We start from the raw sequence: 27,997 nt of genomic DNA, 5'->3' as shown, positions 1-27,997 counted from the left end.
GACGTATTCAAGTAGCTGATAAAGAGCAGAAAAGCAAAAAAATGTTGTGTGGTTTTTTTCACATTATAGACATTTAACTTAAAATTTTTGGAATAATATTCCATTAACGGTATAAAATCGCTTTATCAATCTTTATTTTATACTTGGAAAATTGGAATGATAATGGGACTAATAAAAGTTGACTAAGTCTCCAACTAATATTTTTATTGAATTCTGTGTCTTAGAGAGTACGACATACATAATACTTAACAATTATTTAGATTATATACACATATTAAAATAGCGTGGAGCACTGGCACAAATGAATAATAGTCTATACACTACACGGTCAGCTGCTGCGAAATATGTGCGCCGCCATATTGGCCTTGGCTGCTATGACGAGCGCCTTTCACTTTATCCCTACTCCGCGGCCGACCGTCACGCGACATGCGCCACATAGACCAAAAAATTTGAGACGATGTCATAAAAGTTTCACTTCAAAAATAGCAAATCATGTATTGAACTAGAGGAGGCATTTACCCTTCATGAAGCTCTAATAATTTTAGATGAATAGTTATAAGATAAAATTGTTATTTTAGGTTGTTGGAAATAAATGGTCTTTATTATTATTACTATCTCCAAAAAAAAATCATTTGAGTTTAAATGCCTTAGTCTGTCCCATTAAAAAATGTAGACAACACCTATAAAGATGCCCCCTCTTTTTTTTTGTTTTACCACGCCCATCAGTACGATAATCTAGATAAGACAATTGTGTCAGCAATAAAAGCCAGTCGTGCTAGAACCCATTTCGGACATTATGGCAGCTGAAGATAACGACGTCCAGTTAGTGATGGTTCAGGGTTGATGGGTTCAATTTTAAAGACAAAAGATTAAAGTTTAAAGCTATAAATCATACGATTTATATAGTTTTTTGTATGTTAGGCTTTACGATATAACAAGCAAATTCTATTTTTAACCATCTTAAAAAAGGAGGCTATCCCTGCTACGTGTAATTCTGTTCGATTTGTATATTTGAGAATTGTCTTTTTTAAGTACCAAATTCAGTTTGTATTGGTCACAAATAGTTAGTCTTTTAGAGCGGATTTAAATAGGTATTTTCCGTAGGAAACAGTGATTTTAAATACTTACCACGATTGTGTATGTAATTTTGTTAATTAATATTTTTAAATATTCTTAACCTTCGAAGTACTAATAATAATTAAAAATATGATAAATAGAAAATAATTATAATATAAATGTTCCAAAACGTTTTTTATTTGGGTTTGTTTTTTTTTTCTAAATTATAATTTTAATTTTCAAGTAAGTAACAAAGTCTACGGCGTGCGCTGCCAAAACCGTTAAAGTTATATACATATGTATGAGGGAAATATTTTTATTACAGAAAAGCCCACCTCAATATATATATATCTAATGTGTATTATAGTCAAAATAGTAAACCATAACTACAATAATCATTAATAATTTATTTCAAATGCACATTTGGTAGGAATAAATTGATTTCTAAATGAAAATAGATACTTCTATCGCTTCTGGCATAAAGTAGATAAAATATATCTTTCACGCTACATCATTTGGACAATTATTAATACTGCATAGACGAAATTGCGGGTTTCTAGTAATAAATAAGATTTATAAAACAGTCTTAAATCAGCTATGAGCCATATTTCTTACACTCGCTATTAATAACGCAGGGGATGCAATTTTTCACTTTATTTGCACCCACTGAGATAATATTCATGATTTATTTCATCTTGAGCCTTTGTTTACGATAGGAATTATTTTATAGTCTGGAAAGTATTTAAGTCTATTTTTTGTATTCCTTCACAAAAGGAAGTATATAATATATACTTATATTATAAATAGTAATTATAATGTATTATTTAATGTAATATAAGTATATAATGTAAAAAAAAACAATTAAAGTCAAAAATCATTTATTCATACATATACAATGTACACTTATGAACGTCAAAAAAAGAAATATATAAAAATGTTTCTTATTTTACATTTACTGCCATTTCTCAATGGCGTAGAACAAAAGACAAGAACTGGTAATAAACTCTCCGCTACTCTTTTTAATCGCCAAGTTTTTTCTTTTACATAACGTTTGTAAGGAGCTGCAACCATTACACCAAGTTCCATATGACATCTTCAGAAATAAAGAATGAAATTAATTAAAAACAAAGAATTGTCCTCTATCAGCAGGAGGCATGGTGAAATAGGATTAGAGTGAATATTTTATTTAAATAAACTAGATCAATGAAGTCACGTCGGAGTTTTAGAAGTATTCAAATTGAAATAGTCCAAACGTTATACGTACGTACGTAGGCTACGTATGTACGTATTTAACGTACACGAGTAGTAGTAAGTGTAGACGATTGCAAAGCATTCTAAAGAAACGTTTTTGAACTGTTTTAATAGAAAAGAGCGTACAAATTCTTAAAAGGCCGGCAACGCACTCGCGAGCCCTCTAGCATCAGGAGTGTCCATGGGCGGCGGTATCACTTAACATCAGGTGAGCCTTCTGCCCGTTTGCCCCCTGTTCTATAAAAAAAATTATACACGTGTGTAATGTGGTGACCAGATAACAGTAGCATACTCTAAAATTGACAAGTGATTTGTAAAGAGTAAATGTTCTTTATTAGTAATGGCTAACCATGGGGAACCTAAGTCCCGCAAATTGAAAATAATTATAAGATTTTGTAGCCATTTTTTCCCGTACGATACGTTACGAAAACATTTATCATACTGAATACCTCTATTTCTCTTGAAAGGGCCGCAATTTTATTTATTATATATAAATACCGCTTGTTGGAATAATTCAGTATTATTATGAATTTCCCAACATACATACATAATAATAAAACCTGTTTATTTCCAATCTTCCGACAAATCTTGAATATATGGTTACGAATATATGATTTTGTCCCATTCGGTGTCGAGATCCTTGGTCCGTGGGGTCCTAGCGGGATATGGCGTTACGATATGTTATGTACACATTTTTTTTAATCGATATCCTGACATCCTTGAGTACCATTGATCGGAATCCCTGCAGGGGGCTTCAGCTTTTCCCACATATCTCTAACCCTTCTCCATTCGTTTCCTGGTATATATATTAGGGCACCCTTTCTCCTTCTTCCCCTTAATCCTTCACATATTTAAAGTCTACCTTCTATCTGTGCTAGCTATATTCAGTTCATTGTCACCTCTCTGGGGTTTTTGTTTTATTAACAAATACAGAAATAGCCCCGCGAATATAAATGAAAACATAATTGATGATAAGGTGATTAGTTGGCAGACTTGTACAACACATCAATATTATATTATAAAAATTCTTAAAAGGCCGGAAACGCACTCGCGAGCCTTCTAGCATCAGGAGTGTCCATGGTCGGCGGTATCACTTAACATCACGTGAGCCTGCTTGCCGCCTGTTCTATAAAAAAAAATATTTTCATCGATGTTAGTAATTAAGTTGTAAGAGATAGCTTGTTCACTGGATTCAAAATGGCAGATAAATCAGCCGTAGATAAAGACAAACTTTTAGTTTTAGTAACTCTCTTATCTATATCTACTCTTATATTTATTAAGTATAATTGTCTTACAGTTAAACTCAGTTGTACAATTTTGAGTTGATAAATACAAATCACTTTAACATTAACTTTGTCTCTTTCTATCACAACGTATAGAAAGAGACAAAGAGAGAGTGAACAGTGCGGAATAAATTAATATTCTGTTCTACAGACGTCTTGAAGATAACCTGCTGACGGAGTTGCCACCTGCCATCCACCTACTACCAATGTTAGAAGATTTGTAAGTAGCAAACATAACATTTTTTTTTTTTGCAAGAATATTGTACCAAAATAACATGGTGGCACAATCTAAAGTTCTGCCACACATAATGGCGTGCAAATTTGTCCCAAAAGGATATTAATTTATCTAATGTAATAAATGACAAGGATACAAAAGGGAATGCTGAGGTCTGGATCTCATACTAATTTGTTAGTCTAATAGGTAAGTAGGTAGTCAACCTCTTATGCCTTACACACACCATCGATCTAAGGCAAGTTTCCTCACGATGTTTTTCTTCAATGTTAGAGTGAATGTCAAATGCATTGGTGCACAACCGGAAATTGAACCTACGATCTCACAGATGACAGTCGCAGACTAAAGCCTCTAGGCTAATATATATATAGAAGCTTCCTATATTCATCTGGATTTTGAATGCAGGTCATTAGCAAACAACAGAATAGAGGAAGTCGCTATGGGGTTGCAGACGTGTTCGCGGCTGACCCGTCTGGAACTTCGGGGGAATCCCCTTTCTCGATTGCACCCACAGGCGGTTGAACACCTGCCCAGACTAACCACACTGTAAGTAGAATCTTAAATCTTAAGATAGGATATTGGCACAGCTGAACTGTCATTTTCATAGAAAGGTCTATCCACATACACCGATCCGATCTACCATGGTTAGCTGGTATCGATAGATGGCAATTACAATACGTCGATTATTTATTGAAAAACTTTTAACAATATTAGGAATAAGATGTCCATGGCAGATGCTCAAAAATGGATCGAGATCGGTTATTGGGTCTAGGCGTTAGAAAGACACATGTATTATAAAAAATAAACATGGCGGTAGTTACAAAAAAAACATAAATCTGGCCTCTAATTTCGCTTTACTCAACGCTACACAGATTAAAAATGTATGTCTTTGCGTTCTAAATTCAAAGTTTGCAACTTAGTTGAAAATATCTTGTTTACAAAAGTTTTACAACTTTTGTTTTCCAATCTGTGGCGACGTTCTGTCTCTGTTTACCACTAGCTGTTTCAGAAGTTCAGATGGAAATAAACTTGTGAAGGTTATTTTAAAACTAGGGTATTGTATTGTATATACATACTGGTTGTATTTATAATATTAATTTATTTATTCTTTATTACAAAAAAATACATACATCCTTACAGACTATGCCAATACGATAATGCCTATAATAATATACACAACACAGTAGCGCTACTGTAAATTCATTCTGCGAACATACAAATATGTCCATATATGTCGGAGACAGCATTCAGTAGCAACGTCTTTGATAACAGGGACATGTACAACTGGTTCTGTCCCTAGATATCCTGGTCCTTCAAATAACCTAAGGCCTTCGCTGTCGGCATATATCTAATGTCCTATTGGCACAAAGATACCCATTTCTTGGAGCATACATGGGTTGCACACTACCCACCTCAAGAGTTTCAGGCCGACTGTTAGTCCCGTCTGGTTTCCAATTTCCAAGTTTTTCTAAAGTTTTCCAAAAGATACTATTGTAACAAAGTGCCGAAAGTAGATTTTTTACCTGTAACTATCTTAGTATCACTTAACATCAGATGAGCCTTCTGCCCGTTTGCCCCCTGTTCTATGATTAAAAATTAAAAAAAACAATAGTATGAACACGTTTGTGTCCTTATGGAAGTCTTAGTATTCATCTCGAATCCAGATATTACGTAACACGTGATGTTTGAGAGCAAAAATAACTAGTCGGAAACATAACGAATGCGAGAATTCTACCTGTAATTTCCTTGACACAAATCTAAAATAGCGATAAAATTATAACGAAAACCGATTCCTTTGCTGAAGCAATAAAGTGGTTGACCTCTTTTCCCGGCTGTCTTTTGCACCGCACTTCAGATAATATTTACACTCGAATAAACCTTTATTTCTAAAGTTTAAAAATCCAATAAATAAACTGCAATAAGTGTCTTATTTTTATCATGCTATTTTTGATTAGCTTTCGCTTTAGCTAGCATTGTTTTAGTAACATTTTTATGAATTTTAAGTTGGAATAATGGTTGTATTATAAATAAGGCTCCGACGGAGTACTTCTCTTCTTCCCAAGAAACTTGAAGATTTCTTAGGAAGAGAAGGGGGTGCGTTCCAGGTTGTAGTGCGATTGGTAAATGTTGACAGTGAATTTAGATTTCCATATAAAGTAATAGGACTTAAGAAACAAAGGTATAGACCGGAAACAGAAGTGACAATAGGAGAGACACAAAGCTATATGCACAGATAAAAGTGTAACTTTAAATACAACTATGATAAGGACCAAGTAGAAGAAAAAGAGGAAGGTGTCTTAAAGATAGATAGAATATAAGCATTAGCCGGTAGGTGGGCTCAATTTCCGTAACTAGACTCAAATTTGGTCCGTTTTGCGAAGCGTTAGCAGGAAGCGAATAGAGAAAGAAACCCATGGATAGATCTCTATGAGGCCTTCGCGTGAAGGGGTATCTATCAATGATACAGAAAGAAATTTATAACAAATCTAAGCTGTAGTAAGTCCACAAATATTTGGGAAATACCACCGTCGAGAAATGAAGAACAATAAAAAAGGAGACTTCAGATGTCAACCCCCTTTTGGAAACTGCATATTTCGGCTGAGAAGGCCAACATGGCGCAGTTTGATAGTTTGCGAGCTATGGAAGAAAAATATTTTTTTGGATTTGCTACAAAATCATTTCTTCTTCTTCTTCTTCAAGTGCCTCTCCATTACTGGAGGTTGGCCGTCAGTTTCCTGAAGCGTGTCTCGTCCTGCGCCAGATGTAGCAACTCTTCCACACTTACAATACCCGTCCACTTGCGTTGCGAAGCCATTATTTTTTCCTTCGAACAAAATCATTTAATTGCATCTAATTGCTTATAAAATCTTGTAAAAGCCAAAAGGCTGATTGCAGATAGGTATAAAAAAATGTGAATATTTTATTAACTGTCTTTAATTAATATTATTAGTAGCAGGTCTGACACGTATTACTGATACTGGTGGCGCTCGAAGGGGGCCGTTCAATTACGTAAGCTGATTTACTGGAATTTATCCCCCCCCCCCCTTCCGCCCTTGTCAGCAAAAGTAAGCAAAACTCTCAAAAATAATTGTACTAAAATTTTTGTATGAATCCTCGAAAATGCATTTCGTTATAAAGCATAGACAATGTGTGGGTTATATGTGTAAAAATGTAAATACTTTTTTTTTTAATTTTTTTTTATTGATAAAGTTTGCCAAAGCTCAGCACACTGATACATTGGTAAAAACAAACACAAAATACAATTGTTAATGTGACAAGCACTTGACAACATGAGATTCATTTAGAGCACATATAATCCTCCCCCCTTTAGTGCTTACGTAATACCTGAACTGCCTCAACGCTGTGAGGGGTTCGTTTAAAGTGTTTCATATTATCACATATCAAGACAAAACATTAAGAGCTAAAGTCATTACACGATAAGATGGCACTCGCTTGACCCCGCTACAAATACCACTTAATGTGTTTCTCGGACACAACTTGACAATGTCGTTAGTTGAAGGGGTTTTACCAACCAGCGGTTTAACCGCCGCGATTTGAAGCTACGACTGTTTTTTTTCGTAATTAAAGACCGTGGAACTAAACAACGTATCAATACAAACATACTTTCAATATAGTGGCGAAGAGTTTTAGTTAGTTCTTCTTGCTAGCTCTACGCTATTGACTTGTGAACTGGTAGCAAATGTAAATTTAGAAACATTAAACACCTTTTTTGTTGATTTTCATATATATTTGGTTACACTATATGAATAAATTATTTTACGTTTGAGTTATATGTCGAAGTATCGGTAAAGGAATGTCGGCTGTATATAAAAAGAAATAGGCATGTTGTCGTTGGTCAGACCGTAAGGACAGACTTCGCCAGACTATATCTATAAATGAAATAGGCTTTTTTTGTAGAACAGGGGGCAAACGGGCAGGAGGCTCACCTGATGTTAAGTGATACCGCCGTCCATGGACACTCTCAATGCCAGAGGGCTTGCGAGTGCGTTGTCGGCCTATTAAGAATTGGTATGCTCTTTTCTTGAAGGACCCTAAGTCGAATTGGTTGAGCGAGGAAAACACCAGCTCTAGTGTTAGAAGCTTAGTTTTAAATCCTTGTCTTAGTTATTTTTTTATAACTTTTGTCAGTCGTAAAATATTTTAGTGTATAATCTGCCTTATCACACGTAAAACCTACATCCGGCGTGTGACGCAAAGTCATGAATAATTTCCGACATGTCGATAAACTTGAAAAGGAGATGACATTTCAGTTTTCCATTTTCTTTATCAATTTTCTCAAAGAAATCAACGACCCCTGAAATAAAATACAGTAGTTTCTAACAAACACTTAATAAAAATATAATAGTAAATAAAAATATAATAATGTACATAAAAATTAGACACATAATTTACACAATATCGCTACTGTGCATTCAGTCTGCGAACATACAAATATGTCGATAGTATCGGAGACAGCATTTAGTAGGCGCAACGTCCTGGATAACGGGGATCTGTGCAACAGACTGATTCTTGCCTTTGGTATCGCAAATAACCTAGGCCTTCGCCGTCGCACATATCCCATAGGTACTAAGAAGCCCGGTTCCTGGAGTACCGTAAGTCCCATCTGGGTTCCAATTTGTTGTACCCCACCATCCCTAATACAAATAATGTTGGGTACATTAAAGGATAGTAAGGATAGACGCCATACAGTCTGTTATAGAGGTGTCGTGCAAATTTATTCTGTATGCGCTCCAACATAAGGCAGTATTTAGCTTCATGCGGAGCCCAAACAGCCGAGTTACACTCCAACATACTTCTAACCAAAGCGTTGTACAAGCTTGAGATGGCTTAAAATAACCTAAATATAAATTATGTGGCAATAATGAGCATATTTTGAATTTCGTTATTCAGATGTTTTCATTTTCTCTCTCTCTCATTTGGTTCACAAAGTTTTGAATTCACAGAATTTCATGATATTTTCCTGAAACATTATTTTTAAATTGATATAATGAATATGTTTTAAAGTTAGTTGATGATTTAATGGTATTTTGCGAGGAAACTCGGGGCCCCTTATTGTCAGGGATTCTGATGTACGTTTGATCTCTCGAAACGAAAACAAGACTAAATTAGTTCAGTGATTCCAAAAATACGCAAAAAAAAGATAAAAATATAAGACGCAAAGAAAAAAAAGCCAACATCACGAGGTGTTCCCAGGCGGTCACCCATCCAAGTACTGACCTCGCCCGACGTTGCTTAACTTCGGTGATCGGACGAGAACCGGTGTATTCAACGTGGTATGGACGTTGGCGGTTGCTGTTACGAAAATATAAAATAATTCAACTATAGCAAAAAAGTATCGTTACAATTTTTAGTCTTAATTTTTTCCGTCTAGCGCCCTTTCGCAACGCGCGTATAGGAACTTTTGACGTTCGTTCAAAAAAAAATTGTATTTGATAAAAAATAATATAAAAAGTGGCGCTACAACCTCTTTAGTTCTTAGCCTCAGATTTTTGAATCTGTTTCATGATCATTTTTTAAATCTAATAGGCAAGTAAGTGATCAGGCTTCAGTGCCTGACACACGTCGTCGACTTTTTATTTCTGAGACATGTCGGTTTCCTCACGATGTTTTCCTTCACCGTTCACGCAAATGTTAATTGCGCACATAGAAAGAAAGTCCATTACTGCACAGCCGGGGATCGAACCTACGACCTCAGGTATGAGAGTCGCACGTCAATTTAAATTAAATGATATTTAAAATGCTTCTGACTATAATGTCTATATTCTAAAAATATTTTAACAAGCTCCAATCCCATATACGCGCGTTTAATTAGTCTATAAAATGTAATTAACTGATAAACCATATTTGTAAGAGTCGGTTATGGAACAGGGTCACATTAGTTTAGCAGCTGAACTAAACCTTCGACCAGGTTTAATTCGCGTATTATTTTAATAAATATAACTTATAAAATATAATTACTAGCATTTACATAAATAACAGTCGTATTCACCTTCAATTTGAATTTAGAACAATTAATTTTACCTACGTTCGAAATTAGGAGTTTTAAGAAGACGTTAATATTTAAAGAAAAACACTTTTTACGGATTAAAGTTATGTATTTAAACTTATCACTATTTAAACATAACAATCCGTGAAAATGGAGGAGACCGTGAGCAATTTCTGCAGAAACCCTACATCTTTTTGTCGATACCAACTCCGGGGAAATAAATACAGATAATACAACATTTTCTACAGCTGTCATACTTTTTGACATTTAACCTTTGTCTTCAGTCACCGTGACCACGCACGCTGTAAAGCACACAAAACGTCGGTTAAATTTAAAATTATGTTTAAATACAATAATACATAACTTTATTTTATTTTTATAGAACATGGACACTCTCGATGTCAGAGGGCTCGCGAGTGCAAAAATTTTAATCCGTAAAAAAGTGTTTTTCTTTAAATGTGTAATAGTTATTTTAATAAAAGACAATACTAAGACGTTAATAATTACCTGATATTAAATGATATCTTTCCAGTATCCTATCAGAAGCCCGTGGTCTACCTGATGTTCCATCACTGAACGGATCTACACGTCTTCGGACGCTCCGAGTGGACCGTGCAAGACTCACCAAGCTGCCAACCCATTTATGTGCCCATGTACCTCAGCTACGGGCATTGTAAGTAACCTACTCTTTTTCTTGTAGGGAATATGCTAGAATGGAGAAAAGTTTTGCTTTACATCAGGTGAGCCTCCTGCCCGTTTGCCCCCTGTTCTATAAAAAAAAAAGGATTGGACTGTCTGATTGACTCATATCCCTAAGCTTGTGGTCCAATGTCTTTTGTCGTTTATCGTATGATGAAGGAAAACATGAAGAAGGCAGTATGAGACCCAGAAAGTGTGGGCTTCAGATATCTGCATATCTTTCGTGATGTTTTTAGAAACAAAACTAACTAACTAGATCAAGGAAATGATATTAAATACTCCATTAATGACCATTCAAAATCATGTTAATCATCAGTCTTTCGCTTCTCTCATTTTACATAAACACTTCAAAGGTAAACAAAGATTGCCCGTAAGCTATTATTATATATTACCGGGCTGTTTTGGCGAAATGGCTTTCTCGCGCCTGCACAAGGGCGTCTCCTGCGAGATTATAACCTTGGCTTTGTTGGAAGGTGCTGTCGTCATATAATTGTCTAGGGCCTGATAGCCTAGCAGTCTTTGTATGTGGCCGCTGTGGTGAGGGGTACTGGGTTCGATTCCCGGTTCAAGGATAAGTTTTCAATTTATCCTCGGCCTTTGGTAGGGTTGTACGGTACCGGGCGAGTGCTTAAACCGTACATGGTGGGCACGGTTGAATTTCTATAGTATGCAGAGGGCATGGAACTATAGAAAGGAAACTGTGTAGGTTTAGAACGTAGCAATACGTCCTAGGCCGAGGATGGTAATTACAGTGGTCAGTGATTCAAAAAAAAAAAAAACATATAATTGTCTATGATGCACTACCTACGTTTGAATTTGGATTATGTTTCTCTTTTCTATTGATGTGCGTTGTCATTTATAGATTGATTATATATTTTCTCTTATTATTAGTAACGTTTTATTTAATTGCTATAGCCACTAGTCCACCCTATCAGGCTTGGGAGATCGCGTGGTGTGCCCGTGCGCATGTGCCAGAACCGGTTTTAGATTTAATTCCCTACTCCGACTCGACCGCACTTCTTGTTCAATGAAGATTAATCGTATTGATTAATACGTAAACAACATGGGGCAAATTAGCAACTAAAGCAGATGCGCGGTTATGTCAAGATTCTAAACAGAATGTTCATACGCTATTTTAAAAGGTAAATCTTGGAAATAGCCAAGTAGGTGTTCTCTAGCGAAGACAAGACTGCTCATAATAATAGGCACAAGAATTAACGATAGGTTCTAATATGCCGAGATGCACTATTATAGTATAACTTAAAACAATACTTTATTCAATACAAATAACATAATACATAAAAATATACCTAATAACTAACCTTAAAATTAAAGTAACATAAAACATAGCCAATGATGGTATACACAAAAACGTTCAAACATTTACAAAAGGGATAAAAACTTAAAGAAAGACACTTTTTTACCTGAATGATGAGCTATGTATTATTGAATTTTTTTCTTTAAATGTGTAAATATGTTAATAAAAGACAGTACAATAAAATTATTAATATATTAAGCATATTAATATCTAATTTGGCAGTGTTGTGTGATGGTGTAAATGTGGGGTTGATGATGCAGGTGATTTTGCGCTATGGATATTCTTAGTAGAAGGAGTATTAAATATTATTAAGATTCCGCGATAGCTTAAACTAGTCAAGGCTTAAAACGTCGTTCTATATCCGAGCTGCAATTCAATTACAAAGATCTAATCAATCCCTCATATCACAACGTAATAATCATATTCAAATTTGAATTATCCAAGCTCATAATGTTATCATTTAATTCAGTTATAATATATGAAAATGTAGTGTTGGTCTATATATAAAATAATAACATTGACATTCCAACGGATCATATGTTTGATTATGTTTATAATAGTGTAAAAATTGTGATGTAACTGTACGGTTCCTGGGTGATTGAGGTGCATTAAATGATAGAGGATGTAATTTCTAAGATCCTACTTAATATCGATGCAGCCTCTAAAGCACAGTCTAAACTCTAAAGCATTTGAAAGGTGATCTTTCAAATGCCATAAAACTTTTCAAATTTTGTCTAGAAGTATGGAAAAGGTATCGACTTGAATTTGAAAATGGAAGCAAATAGTGTAGCAGAAAAAAGGTCCATCACCCCTAAATTTTCTAAATCTCGTCAGAGAAAGGTCAGAGGAAGGAATGGCATTTTGATGAGCTTTGTGATGAGCGTCTCTAAGATCCGGAAAGATTGTTCAATGTGAAGATATTTTATCGAGTACCTAATAGAGAGAGACTGAGAATTAAAAACTGAAATCGCGTTTCCTTCCAATGAATGTAACTGTTTCAAAGTTTTGCACTTGCCATCTAAAGTTCTTATATTTAACTACTAAACGAAAACATCAACCAATAGCGTGTACTTTTTCTTGATTCCCTTTCTCACTCTCTCTCAATCGGTCTCTATCACTCTCTCCCTTTTCTTCCAACGCTGCACATCTTCGTGACGTTTCATCCTTAAGAAAATTATCCTCATGCGCCTTAAGAGTTTCACTTCCGAAACAGCTGCCTTTAGTGAATGAAATACGAAGAATTCTGTACCTGTATAAAACTTTTAAATTTTACTTCCTACGTAAGCAGTCAAGCACGCGGGTATTGCTTGTATCTCTCATAGTAATTAGATTATTTCTGTACTATAATTTAGTGAGTGGGCTGTAAGCGTCCTGCCAACAATGCAATATGCAATCAGGTTGATTGATCGCTATTAAGCGAGAATTTTAATAGGAATATACGATACGATGTTTCAAATCTTTATTGTTATATCATCTCGCCTGATTTTAAGTGATACGGTTTTGGACACTCTCAATGCTGCGTTGCCGGCCTTTAAGAGTTGCCAAGATAACGAAGAGCAGTCTGTGCGTTCACCATGGAATGATACATGTTTTGCTGGTGGATGCCCAGAGGGGGCTTCTCCACAGCTGAATCAGAGATCCTCCGGGATTATACCTCTGTTCGAACTGCATCTTCATTTCTTCTGTTAGAATCTTCTAGGTTTCAAATCATCTATCTATTTATTTCTCTATATATCTTATCTATATCTCTCGAGTTATCTAAATGAACACAATGCTTTTAATTCTCTAATACTAGGGCAGTCATTGGTAATATTTTTTTTTTGTAAAAAGATGTGTTTCTACAAAAGGATTTATTAGTTCGAGTTTTTTCTAACTCTTGCTGTTGTATTCAGGATAAATGGAGGTTATACGAGATGTCTAGAAATCTAACGCGACCTCTAAATAACGCTATGCTAACCTCCGGTATTTTTGACGTATGTATTTCCAATTTCAAACCAATATCCCATATTGTTTTTTTTTTCAGGGATGTAAGATCAAACCAACTGGACGAAGTACCTGATCTTCATGAATGTTCGGAACTTCGGGTCCTGTGAGTATTATATTAGTATTTGAATATAGGCAAAAAAATCTTGGCGATTACAAAGAGTGGCAGAGAGTTTATTGCTAGTTAGTAGCTTTCCGATTTTTTTTAATGAACTCAGATCCACTAGACATAGAAAGATGTATGTTTTTCCTCTGTAATGTATGAACAAATGTTATTTCAATATTTTTAATTACAGGGATTTGTCAGATAACAAAATAACGACGATTGGGAATGGTGCGTTGAGAGGTTTGCGACGCCTTCACGATCTGATGCTGGCTAGGAACCGCATCAAGAAGATACCATCTGATGCATTCTTGCAAACCAACCGGCTTCAATTACTGTAAGTAGAACAAGAAAAGTTCGTGCGTACAAAGTATATACACATATGTCAGAAACGAAACTTCTTTGTAAATTAATTATAACTAAGGTAAAACCAATAGATGATTATATACCACCATATGATCACAGCATCTAGGTATTTGTATATCTATATTCACACTGTATACGAGCTAATGAAAGCATAAATAAAAAAAAATATGCGTTTACTGCACAAGATGTTATGTGACAAAATTTTCATATAATGTTCTTACTACTCAACGAATACATCAACCAATAGCGTGCATTTATTTTTCTCACGACAGAACGCTGCACATCTTCGTGACGTTTCGTAAAAAAATTACCCACATGTGTCTAAAGAAGTTTCACTTCAAAAATACAAAATACGTTTTTTAATATATTCCTTCGAATCCATTCCTCCTCCTTACACAGAAGCATGGAGGGTTTCATAAAAGGACGATGATACTGGTGATATCTACTCTGATCGTGCCTAGCTTACAGGAATAGAAGAACTAAAGCATACAAACCATCTACAAAGTCTCGCGTTACATGACTTATGTATATGAGTGAAAGAGACATCTATGTTTCACTCATGTGCTTTTCTCATTTATTAAATTTCAATGCATTTAAGCATTTTAGTTGCAATTGTTTCGTGTTTGTCAAAGTCAGCGATTCTACGTAACGTAACAAATATAGTTTTATCCCTTTTTAACGCATGAGAATGGCGTTAGGAAATAAAGGACCAACACATTCCTGCTAATTTCACGTGGCAATCTATGCTGTAGTATTGCCACCAAAGACAATATTACAAATTAAAGATGGCAATTACGATACCAATGATCGCCTGTTATGGACATGAATTATCTTCGAGTCGACCTAAATTTTAAATTTGGTAATCTGCAATTTCATTTATCTCAACAATGACCCATAAATATTAATGTATGTAATTATAGGAATTGAATACTTTTTAATCTTTCGCAAATATCGGGAGTGTCAGCAATAACATGCAATAAGTTTTCTGTGCAATTCATATCAAGTGACAATTGACAGAGGTTGTTGACTTTTTTCCACACATGAGTTTTTGCCGCGCAACACCACCATGTTTTCGTTTTTATTTTAACCTCATGAAAAACGGAAACATCAATGTATAGATTTATATTGAAATAAAAAATTAACATCACAAGTTTGACGTCTATCGAAATATTTATATGTTGTATGTAATAATAATAATAGTTTGTTGCAAGAATTTATTATGCTACAAAAATGTGTAAGGTGGTACAATCATTAGTTCTCATATCCTTCCACACAATAGCGCGGAAATTTGTCCTTAAAGGAATTTTACGTTTTACATTATTAGTTATATGAATTGGTCAATTCTTATATAGTTTGTATCGTACATTATTAAATTTATATCAACTACAGTGTCTTACGCAATTAATCATATATTGAATAAACATTATATCTAAAAGTAATAACAACAAGTCGATTTTTAATGGCTAGTCGGAAAATCTTTTAGTGCTTTCGGTAAATTATTATAAACCCTTATTATGGCAAAAAGGTAGAATGTAGGTGGAATCTTCCAAAACCAGTAAAGAATTTACATATATATAAATAATAACATATGACATTTGATTATCAATGTATACAAATAATTGAGTTTACTTTGTTGTGAATATATACGAACATTCTTTAACACCCGTATTGTTATTTGATAATGTACACAAAAAATAAGTATGTGAAATGGTGCAAAATGTTTTTTTTTTTATTCCAAATTCAAAATAATTAAAAAGTTGAAATAAAATAAAAAAGTTTACAAACAAAAAAGTTTTTATGTAAAAGTATTTATTGCCATATTAGGTGTAGGTATTATATTTTCTATCGCATTATTAATAATTATTAAGATAGAATATTTGAATAGAAATACATTAATTCAGAAGGATTATTTATCCTTAGAATAATTGTCGCTTTTGTATTCGAGTTCCGGTTATGCAAAATATGTTCGTTAGTTACGAAACTTGTCTTACAGATTTAATGTTATTTACGAAGTTTTAATGATACGATTTAGTTCTGAGACTTCATTGAAGTATGAATTGAAAATACTAATAAGCAGCAGTGATGCTAAGGGGGTCCCCCCCACTTATACATAAAGGGGCAATCACATCTTGAGGGGTTTTTAAGAGTTGGTAGGGGGTAGATAAATGTTTTTTTAACGATTGTATACTCGTAGTAATAAATGTTATATATATGCCTGTAACTAAACAGTATGATTTATTGTATTACAGAGACCTGGAAGACAATCAAATCGAACATATAGATTTAGAGGCGTTCGTCCCGATCACTAAATTGGAAGACTTGTAAGTATAAGAGAAGTTTCTCACACCTAAATATATTTATACTTAAGATTTATATTTAAAAGCAATTGTAACATATACAGTAACACTCGCGATCCTCTCTGGCATTGAGTATCCGTGGTATCACATAAAATGTGGTAATATAGTTGTATGGAAATAAAGGCCGGCAACGCACTCGCGAGCCTCTCTGGCATTGAGTGTGCATGGTATCACTTAAAATCTGGTCATATATTTGTATGGAAATAAAGGCCGGCAACGCACTCGCGAGCCTCTCTGGCATTGAGTGTCCATTGTATCACTTAAAATCTGGACATATAGTTGTATGGAAATAAAGGCCGCCAACGCACTCGCGATCCTCTCTGGCATTGAGTATCCGTGGTATCACATAAAATGTGGTAATATAGTTGTATGGAAATAAAGGCCGCCAACGCACTCGCGATCCTCTCTGGCATTGAGTATCCGTGGTATCACATAAAATGTGGTAATATAGTTGTATGGAAAAAAAAGGCCGGCAACGCACTCGCGAGTCTCTCTGGCATTGAGTGTGCATGGTATCACTTAAAATCTGGTGATATAGTTGTATGGAAATAAAGGCCGGCAACGCACTCGCGAGCCTCTCTGGCATTGAGTATCCGTGGTATCACTTAAAATCTGGTCATATGAGTGTATGGAAATAAAGGCCGGCAACGCACTCGCGAGCCTCACTGGCATTGAGTGTCCATGGTATCACTTAAAATCTGGTAATATGATTGTATGGAAATAAAGGCCGGCAACTCACTCGCGAGCCTCCCTGGCATTGAGTATCCGTGGTATCACTTAAAATCTGGTCATATGAGTGTATGGAAATAAAGGCCGGCAACGCACTCGCGAGTCTCTCTGGCATTGAGTGTGCATGGTATCACTTAAAATCTGGTCATATAGTTGTATGGAAATAATGAACAGACATTTTTAATTGTCCGTTGAGTTAACTGACTGGTTATGCAGTTCCTATACTAAAAGAAATAGTTTAAATATTTGTATCTATAACTGTTTAATATTGTGTATTTATATGTGTGTGAGTAATCACTAATCATAGCATTTGTTAAATACACCAGATCTAATAAATCATATTTAATTTTAGGAATGTAGGCAACAATGTGTTTCCCAGCCTACCAGCCAGTGGTCTGCAGAAACTCCTCCACTTGAAGGCCCACAATAATCCAAATCTACGCCACTTCCACCCTCCAGAACTATTCCCCAGGATACAAGTAAAGTACACGCTCTTCTGTCATTTTAGATAGAGAGAGAGAGATTAGCTCTCGCTGGGGTTAGGGAAAATGATAAACTACCTACTGGGTTACCAGATGGCGTTGAAATCATTAAACGAGAACAACTTTACTTAATATTACCACTAGATGAAGCCAGTCCAGACCAGATCTCCAACCTTTGAAAGAAGGCACTATGAGATGACCAGATGAGAACAATATTGGATTTTGACATACGGGAGAGATACTTAAGTCTGGAATTAGGGTTTAAAATAACAGCTTCAGGCTGAGCTTAATCCAGAATTCTTAATTATTATAAAATTAATTACAAGTTGAAATATAAAATATTGAAACTAATTAAGTAATAAAAATCATATCAGGTATTCCAACTAAGGTAAAAGTTTCATCAAAATCGGTTTAATCTTTTATTAGATATGGATATCCCTTTCTGGAGAGTACAAGAGTACTTATAAGAATAAGTTATACTAGCGACCCACCCTGGCTTCGCCCGGGTGCAATGCTGATACTAAATACACTACAGAAAATCTGTGAACGTTGTATATAAAAATATGGGTTATCCATAAGAGATAGACATATCTTCACGGACTTTTCTGTAGACCTTTTCAATGTGTACAATACTTAGTACATTATTTTGATAAAACTCGCATCAAAATCCGTTGCGTAGTTTCAAAGATTTAAGCATACAAAGGGACATAGGGACAGAGAAAGCGACTTTGTTTTATAATATGTAGTGATTAAAAGGTATTCGAAGTTAGTTCTAACCCATTTGTGAGGTCATCAATAAATACAAAATCAGTGGCTCTTACTTAAACCTTTCTAAAACTGGGCCTCAGATTTCTGAATCCATGATCATTTGTCAATCGAATAGGCAAGTAAGTGTCACTTAGTACACTTACTTGCCTATAAAGGCTGAGCCTGTGCCTGATACGTCGTCGACTTTTTGGGTCTAAGGCAAGACATTCCTCTCGATGTTTTCCTTCTTCGAACGAATATTAAATGCACATAGGCAGAAAGCCCATTGGTGAACAGCTGGGAAAACCTTACGTTGGTGATATATACATAATATGATATACAGTCACCGTTTTCGACGACATCGTTTAGAAGAACATACCGGTTATATTGACCAACATCAATGGTCCCGGCTGAATTCCTCGGTTATTAGGTTCTTAATAAATATGTTATCGGCTATTACGACTATCGGTTATAACGACTAAATATGAGTAGTCCCTTCAATGTCGTTATAACAGATTTTGACTGTATATGATATATATCTTGACGTTCCAAACTCTAGACCCTGGTCCTCTCCTACGCTTACCACTGCTGCGAGTTCCTTCCACTTATGGAGGAGACGGGAAGTGGTGAGGAATGGGAGAGAGAGGGATTCAGTGATCTGGTTCTGCTTCCCCCAGCACATGTGGACTTAGCAGCCTGGGCGAATGCCACTGACATATGGCCACATTATTGTAAGTATTTTCTAATGTGTTAAAACAATTACTCCAAAGAAGAATGACAATTATTTAGATACTTTACAGTAACATATCATGTTATGAAGTTTTGTAAGTTTTTGTGAGAAATAAATAAATATTATTAATGTGTATTGTTAAATGAAACGAGTATTTTATTAATCACTGTGTTAATTATATTTTATTGTTAATCAGAAATCATAGATATGGATAGATCATAGACAACAAGTGATGTATTCTATAATTGCTGATGGCGCCAAATTTAAAATTTATTGAATAACATGTACAAGAATATGGTACAAAATGTTAAGGTGGTACAATCGTAAATCACATATTCTGCCATACACAATGGCGCGCAAATTTATCTTTATTTACATTTTACATTATTAGTTCGAATCAACAGTTCACAAATCATTTATTCCAATTAGACCACCTATAATGCAACTTTTAAACGTTACATAAAGTATAAAAATTGATAAAATACGTTTATTATGGAACATAATAACTACAACTAATTTAAGCTTAGTTAAATAAATTAAATCACAATTAGTCAAATGTATTATAGTATATTTCATTACAAGTGCGGAAAGCCTGTCATTGCAACGAGTTCCGACGAATGTCTACCCGAGCCGAGGCGCAGCCGAAGGTGAGGGTTGACAGTCGGGACAAGTTGCAATGACGGTACCGCACGTGTACTGAACGACTATTTTTAATACAGTTGCGAAAAAATTAAGCAATTTAATTAAACTATTTGCTTTTTTTCTATTCTCTCTACGGAATAAATTCGTTGCACGTAGATATGTAGCGACTTATATGTTTCCGGTAAATTGTTCTCCGAAGCATTTTGTGCAATTATACTGCGTTCGGGTGGTATTCATTCAAATAAAATATCGTCGAAATTACTCATTTTGTGCAACAAATAACTCAACTCGAAAGAACATTTTTGGAAAATGGCGCCAACCGCAAAGAATATGAGCAAAGCTTGATTTTTCTTTTCTTCACCCATTCTGGGTAGGCAAAGGGAACTTGGCCCATACAGCCAATTCTTCAGTAAACTATTTTTATTGAAAGAAAACCAAATCTAACTCATTGAGTCCAATCATTAAATCTGATATTGAAACAAATAGTAGCTTCTTTTAAAAATATTTGAATGAATCATAAAAACTTCTGTGATTTTTTTTAGTAAAAACTTCATAGTTAGTTTTTTCTTTTTAATATTTTTTTATTGATATGAAATAAAATAAACCTAACCTAACTTATTGAATCCAATTATTAGTAAACTTTTTAAAAATACGTATTTGTATATATTATAAAATTCTTTTTAATATTTTTTTAATTGATAAGAAATGAAAAGAAACCTAACCGACCTTATTGAATCCAATTTTTATAATATTTAGAAATCATATATCATAAAAACTTCTATGAATCTTTTTAATAAAACCTTCGTGGTTGGTTTTTTCTTTTTAATACACATTGTTTTGACAGTTGGCAAAGAAAACGCACGAGTGCGGGAATGGCAAAGAAAAAGCACGAGTGTGTAATAGCCCACTTTCCGAACGCTATACCTCCCTGCAATATGCCACTTTTTGAGCAACTGTATTAAAAAATATTTTTTGATTGTTTATTCCCTTTTTTAAATCTTTTTATTGTTAAATATATCATGTATTCCATATTTGGCTATATTCTCAATGTATTTGTGTGTCATTATGTATAATTTATGTTAGCTGTAGGAGGACTAAATAAATAAGATAGACAGGTATCATTTATTCCACGTCATTAAAATTGAACCTGTAGGCATCCCTTCTCATCGATATATAAAGATGATTCTACTTACCTCTTCCAAAAGGTAGTTTTGGGCAAGAAACTCCACACATACTCTTTTTAATATTTACAATATTTGTATAAATTAATTAAATAATTATATGTGAAGAAAATGTACTCCCAGCATAAAATTACTATACAGATATATTATTGTATTGTTAGTATACATGTTCCTCATATATTTACAAATATCGTAACTGTAGAATATTATACATTAAACTGTAATAAAAAAGCTATAAAACAGTGTGTGAGATTATCATAAAATAATGCGTTTGTAGTATTATACAACAAAAAATAAGAAAAATATGTAAAATTAGATCAGCAACCAATAGATTTTGTCAAGGCTGGGTGATGTGATGTGATGTGATGTGATGTGTGTGTGTGTGATGATTGCCTTTGGAGCAGGACCAGCATATTTCCATTTCCTGCATGTTTAGTTTCTCTCTACCACAAAATGGACGTTATATAAAACCTATGCAAATATTGCAGTAAACGCAACAGGCGAACGTGGCTCTCGTCTACCGGCACCTGGGACCTGGAGTGGAGTTGAGGTTCGTTCAGCTGGAAGACAAGTTCGCTGTTTACCACTACCAGGTATTTTTAGAACATTCTTCATACTTTGAAACTCAAGTTACATACAGTATAACTCCAATTATCCGAATTAATGGGGACCCATTCGGATAATCAAATATTCGGATAATCGGATTTTTTTTAAAGTTGCCATTAGAAAGAATAAAAGCTACGTTTCGATATTGCACTATTTTTTTTATTGAATTAAATGAAAGAAACATGAAATTTTCACATGTTTTAAATATAAATAAAATGTACTTATGTACAAGTTTAGAAATAAAAATCATTGTTTTTTAAACATCTCCGTCAATGTAAGCTGTTTTGCGGTCTTCAAACGCTTTCGGGCAATTTTTTGAGATTCGGATAATTGGAGTTCTACTGTAGATCGAAGTACCAAGAGTTCAAAATAAAAGATCTAAATGTACCACTTCCTTGCAAATAAACGATGTATTATTATTATTTAAAGCTTTTAAATAAAGGACCACTTCAAGGTCTTAGAAGCGGAAACTGAGTCCTTTAGCACATCAACCAACAGCGTGTATTGTTTCTCGATCTCCCTTTCTCACTCTCTCTCAATCGCTGTGTCCCTTTTCGTTGACAAAAACGCTGCACACATTCGTGACGTTTTCTAAAAAAATTATCCTCATCTAGAAAAGTTTCACTAAAAAAAAGATGAAAAGCAGATGACAGTTAGCTTCAAAGTTTTTTGTTTTTTTTTTCGTTTATTTGAACATCTACCTTTTTTTTTTTTTTTACCTGGGGAAACCCGATTACGGGCGCCCGCGCCTGGGCAAGTTGTTAAGTGGCGCGGGGAGTGTGGGGGTCAAGGCCGTAAAATACGATGACCCCATACCCACTAAAACCACCAGGGCCCACTGACTGAGACGAGGGCGGGTAACAGCTAGGCCTTTTCACCGCGCCCCGTCTAGCGACTGCCGCTTTCACGACTCTCTCTGTTTACTTAACACACATTAAAATGTAAATAATTACACACCACACTAGTAATTAGTCTTTTTTTTTTTTTTTAATTATTATTATAATTTTTTTTTCTCTCCTCCCTTTTTCTCCTTTTGTATATTTTTTTTTCCATTTATATATATATAATTTTTTTTCCCCCCTATTTGTGTTTTTTTTTTTTAACATCTACCTACCACCACCGAACTTAAGTATTGCTTAAATTTATTCAGGCCCATTCCTTCCTTGCGTGGACCTATTTGACTGGTGGACACTTCGGTGCGGTGTATGGGCCGTGTTCCTACTCGCGCTGTTGGGGAACGGTACCGTGGTGTTCGTCTTGGTGTTCAGCAGAAGCCGTATAGACGTACCCAGGTTCTTGGTGACGAATCTGGCTGCCGCTGACTTCTTCATGGGAATCTATTTGGGTAAATAGTTTAAAATTTTAAAATGTTTTTCTTGCTTTGAAAATTCTTGTTATGTTCTGTAATGTTGTATAGTCTGCAAACCTTGAATTTCACATTTGTGCTTCAAATTGATCTTTCCTACCTCAAAAAGAGAGATGTCAAGAAGTACTTTGAGAAGCGGGAAGACTCCGATTTTTTAAGTAGTAGTTTTTTACTTAAGTAGTAGATATTAATAAATTCTTAGTATTATTTGTTGCTTTTTTTTAAATTTGCAGTTTTTAATTTTATTCTTTTGTTTTTCTTTTAAATGTAACTTTGTCTTTTAATGCTTGTTTTCTGTTTTTTAATACATAATTTGTTAATCTGTGTAATCTGTTTTGGCTTTGTGTATTGCATTTGTATTTTGTATAATAATATGTATTAAGTAGCTGTCAGATAGATGGTTAGACTTATAATTAAATAAATAAATAAATAAATAACGGGTACTTTATCCTAGTAGTTCTTTTGGCATTTACTTTTTTCTTCTATTGTATATTATATGACAATGACCTGATTGTACGTGTTCCGGTCTGGTGATGGAGAGGCTGGCTATCTGTCACTAAGGTCTCCTGTTACAGAGACCAGTCTCTCACATAATATAATACATATATGATACATATGTAATGCGTGTGTGCTGTGGTTGGAATTGGTCTCAGCATTATGCTGAGGATCAGAGTGTTCCACAGAGCTGGACACACTACAAGAGACCACAGCAGCAATTGTTTTATCATTATAAAAAAAATCAAACGGAATATTTAATAATATCCCTTCAATCTTCAGGTTTCCTAGCGGTGGTCGACGCTGGTACTTTGGGAGAATTTCGAGCTCATGCCATCGCCTGGCAAATGTCTGGCGGATGCCGCCTCGCTGGATTTTTAGGAGTGCTCTCTTCCGAACTCTCTGTTTACACCCTCGCTGTTATAACCCTGGAAAGAAACTACGCGATCACCCACGCCATGCATTTAAACAAGAGATTGTCTCTCAGACACGCTGCTGTTGTGATGGCGGCTGGATGGGCGTTTTCACTGACAGCGGCTTCCTTACCACTGTTGGGCGTGTCGGACTATAGAAAATTCGCTGTCTGCCTTCCCTTTGAGACCAGTACAGCCGTCTCCCTCAGCTACGTGGTCGCTCTATTGGTTATCAACGGAATCGCTTTCCTGGTCCTGCTTGGATGCTACCTTAAAATGTACTGCGCGATCCGCGGATCGCAGGCTTGGAACTCAAACGACTCTCGGATAGCAAAACGAATGGCTCTTCTGGTCTTCACGGATTTCTTGTGCTGGTCCCCTATAGCGTTCTTCGCTTTGACTGCGGCGTTTGGAGCGCAATTGGTATCATTGGAGGAAGCCAAAGTCTTCACTGTATTTGTTCTGCCATTAAATTCTTGCTGCAATCCGTTTCTGTATGCGATCCTGACGAAGCAGTTTAAGAAGGACTGTGCTCTGGTGTGTAAAGCGATAGAGGAGTCAAGAGTTACCAGAGGTATAGGAAGGTGTAGGCATTCGTCTAACTTCAGTAATAGACAGACTCCGGCTAACACTAACAGTTTGGCGGAAAGATCGTCCAGGGGACAACATGGGACGACGTGTGCCTGTCGAAGACTGTTGCCAACAAGCGCTCCTGTTGTCAGTGAAACTAATACGAATACTGCTTCTGGAGAAGCGAGCGGTGAAAGGCTCCTACGTTGGCTTCGAGCCTGTGGACGTCGATCCACCACCCCAGCACCTCCTACTCCACGCCAGGTCCCGACAGCACCAGCTCGCACTGGTTCAGTGTCTTCATCAGTGGAATTTTCTTCGTCCCGTTCAGACTCTTGGCGGACCTACGGCCGTCCCCCTCCCCCACCGCGGAGAGCCGCGTCCTGGCTCGTAGCAAGAAAAACCTCGCAGGACTCCAACCTGTCCTCATCTCGTAATGATTCGTCTGGGTCCAACGCGACGGCATCCACTGGGACTTGGAGGACATCCAGGTCAGGCGGTAGCGCAACGACCACTGGCTCCAGACCTCGACTAACACGACAGCCAGCGATTGTGGCAGATGAGCCCCCGGCTTCGCCTGTCGCTTTGCCACCACCACGTCTTTTGCATACCATACCATCAGCGGCTGAAACGGAGATTCAGCCAGAAGAGTGTGACTTAAAATAAATTAGCAAAACGTTTATCACAGATTAGTATTAGGTTGGTGGCCACAGTGAACAGAATATGACCATAGACAATTAGAAAATTACTAAGTAACCATGACAAACAACACGAAATACAGTTTAAACTTAATAAAGACTTTATGTGGGAGCCCCCATGTTTTAATTGTATATAAATATAGTACATAATATAGTGTTAAATAAATTGTTTTGTTACATATATTTATGGATAAGATATAATATGTAGGTACCAAAAATTAAGCCGATGTGGGGTTTTCAGATGTAATAAAAACCATAAACAATATCGGATATATTTTAAAAAGTTACTGAATGTTATTGGATCTGGACAGTTCTTGTTATTATTGAAAATGGAAATTCCCAAAAGATATATATATTTTTAAAGATCTTTTAGTATTTTGGCGCCTGTACATCGTTAAAGATTCTGTTTATGTTTGCTGTTTCAAAGTGTAATTAATTGAATTCATTAGTTCGTTATTTTTATTTAATAGCCCACAGCATTAAACATCATTATCTGATACGAGAGTACAGTCGCCATTGCAGCTCTTGGCTCTATCAAAAAAATAGATGTGTCTTAAACTACCGTCCATTATCGCTGTCGCATGAAGAGCCAACTTTGAAACTACCCTCAAACGTAGATAAGCCAACATGACAAATAATTATGTACAGTATTATTAAGTAAGTGTGTTATAGTAAAATATATGAGTATAGAATTAAATGTATGAAGTGATATTATTTGTAAATTTTGATGTGAATATTTGAAACAGTATTTAACAATGTTATTTAAATTACTATATACAAACTAGGATTTTATATTGTAGAGTTGTTAATTTTTTAATAAGGTCGCGTTGGTGCGAATTAGCCTTGAATCATAAAGAATAAATCATTCTTAGTTCACCGAATACACTCCGGCTCGAAGGACCATATATGAAATAGCGTATTCATCCAGGTTTTTAAAGATCCTCAGATTAATCGGCTGATAGTATGCTGATTTAACTATAATTATGTTTGAATAATTATTGTTAAATAAAAGGAAGAAAGAAAAGTAAGCTAAAGTTAAAACGCTCAACATGCAATTAGAATCCAGATGGGACGTAAGTAATTGGTTTATATTTAGTCTTGCGAGGGTGATCAACCCAAGTGTTCTGCAAGAACTTGGTTTCTTTGGGGATATGAGTGACGCGGAAGGCCAAGGTCGTTGGCGATACCAAGAGATGGAACCAGTCTGTTGCAGAGATCCCAGTTAACAAAGGTTTCGCTTACTCAATGCTGTCTTCTATGATCTTGATATCTTTATATGTTTGCAGAGGGTATACACAGTAGCGATAATGTGTATCTTATTTAATTTTTGACACTTGACATAGTAAGGATAATGTTTGTATTTTTGTGAATGAAAATTTAAAATAAATTCGCGTGGCCCGTGTGCATCATGTTTTAGTGACAAGAATAATTTACGATGTTGTACCGTAGGCATGATTGTTATTTTAATAATAATAATAATTTATTTGTTAGAATACATTTTCTATTTATTAATAGATATTATTTAGTACGTAAAATGTATGAATGACTGGTTTTACAGTAAAATTAAAGTATTGAAAAATCTTTGCTTTTATTTGCCTACCAGTATGTATATGTCTGTTTTATTAACCTCTATTAGATTCCTAACTGATTAGGAATGACATGGGGCAGCAGGGAGGGACAGTTGATGCCCAAGATATTCAAGTTTTTTAAGAATTGAGGAGCTAACGAGCCTAGGAAACACCTAAAAAAAAGCTGTCGTCACAGCCTAGGCAGCCTAAAGATACCCTTTCTAGGAAATGCGTGGTCGGCCTATGTGGCTAAAGAGTAGCCTCATAGGCTAACCGACTTTAAACTTTAGAAATTAGTTTTTCCGAGGGATAATACCGGGAGTCGACTCCACAGTTCACTAGTTGACAAAAGAAAGGGTTTGGGTCTAAAGCGAGCCGGTTTCCTCACGATATTTTCTTCACTAACACAGAGTGTAAACTAACACATAGAACGTCCATCGATGCACAGCTGGGGTTCGAACCCATGACCTCAGTGATGAGAATCCCACGCTAAAGTACTAGTTCAACACTGCTCTATTACTGTAAATTTGAGGAACAAATGAGATGAGCATTGCTATTTTGAAAGATCCATTCATAGGTTATGTTTCATGAATACTACTAAGAGATAAGTTTTATTTAGTTACATCCAAAAATAGCGGTGCTTACTTCGAGATTGCGTTAGAATTGCAATCGGATCTTCAGAATAGCAATGCTTATCTCATTTGTCCCTCATATATTCAATATTAGAGGCGTGTTTAGTACTAAAGAGTAAAAATTGAGAATTTACTAAAGTTCCATACAATCAAAGAAAATGTGATTTCATTATAGTTTGGTTCGTTCAACAACCGATGCATTCCATGAAAGTACAATTTGTATCTTGATTACCATTTTCTATTATCAATTTTTAATTAACAACTTTAATTATTATAGTTTCGATTATGATTTTTTTACTCAGCCTACCTTTCTAGTAGCTACTTACCAACATATGGAACATATAGCTATCGCTGCTCGCTTTCCTGAATTAAAAAAAACCATGAGTTTTGTGCTTTTTATTTTTATTTATATACATTTTTATGACTATATTAAGAACTAGCAGACTCGGCCAAGCGTTGCTGTGGCTAAGGTTTTTGTTATAT

General features: G+C 35.3%; 1 protein-coding gene and 1 non-coding gene across 3 annotated transcripts in view; one reads left to right on the top strand and one right to left on the bottom strand.

The window, feature by feature from the left end:
- LOC110998260 (lutropin-choriogonadotropic hormone receptor) overlaps positions 1 to 26,842 on the top strand; it is a 105,886-nt gene extending 79,044 nt beyond the window's left edge. For both annotated transcript variants that reach the window (XM_022266813.2, XM_022266812.2), the window contains 11 exons: positions 3,742 to 3,810; positions 4,228 to 4,368; positions 10,362 to 10,502; positions 13,870 to 13,935; positions 14,126 to 14,269; positions 16,548 to 16,619; positions 17,737 to 17,863; positions 19,173 to 19,344; positions 21,655 to 21,759; positions 22,923 to 23,117; positions 23,916 to 26,842. In XM_022266813.2, the coding sequence (XP_022122505.2) occupies positions 3,742 to 3,810; positions 4,228 to 4,368; positions 10,362 to 10,502; positions 13,870 to 13,935; positions 14,126 to 14,269; positions 16,548 to 16,619; positions 17,737 to 17,863; positions 19,173 to 19,344; positions 21,655 to 21,759; positions 22,923 to 23,117; positions 23,916 to 25,282 (2,599 nt within the window). In that variant the 3' untranslated portion in view covers positions 25,283 to 26,842. The remainder of the gene's footprint in view (positions 1 to 3,741; positions 3,811 to 4,227; positions 4,369 to 10,361; positions 10,503 to 13,869; positions 13,936 to 14,125; positions 14,270 to 16,547; positions 16,620 to 17,736; positions 17,864 to 19,172; positions 19,345 to 21,654; positions 21,760 to 22,922; positions 23,118 to 23,915) is intronic.
- LOC123690315 lies at positions 9,012 to 9,130 on the bottom strand. Its single transcript, XR_006751002.1, has one exon. It is a non-coding gene; the product is annotated as a 5S ribosomal RNA (ribosomal RNA).
- Positions 26,843 to 27,997: the final 1,155 nt, after the last annotated feature.

The sequence above is a fragment of the Pieris rapae genome, chromosome 23, assembly GCF_905147795.1.
Source record: "Pieris rapae chromosome 23, ilPieRapa1.1, whole genome shotgun sequence".
Classification (NCBI taxonomy): Eukaryota; Metazoa; Arthropoda; class Insecta; order Lepidoptera; family Pieridae; genus Pieris; species Pieris rapae.
This window is presented reverse-complemented; position numbering and strand designations above follow the sequence as displayed.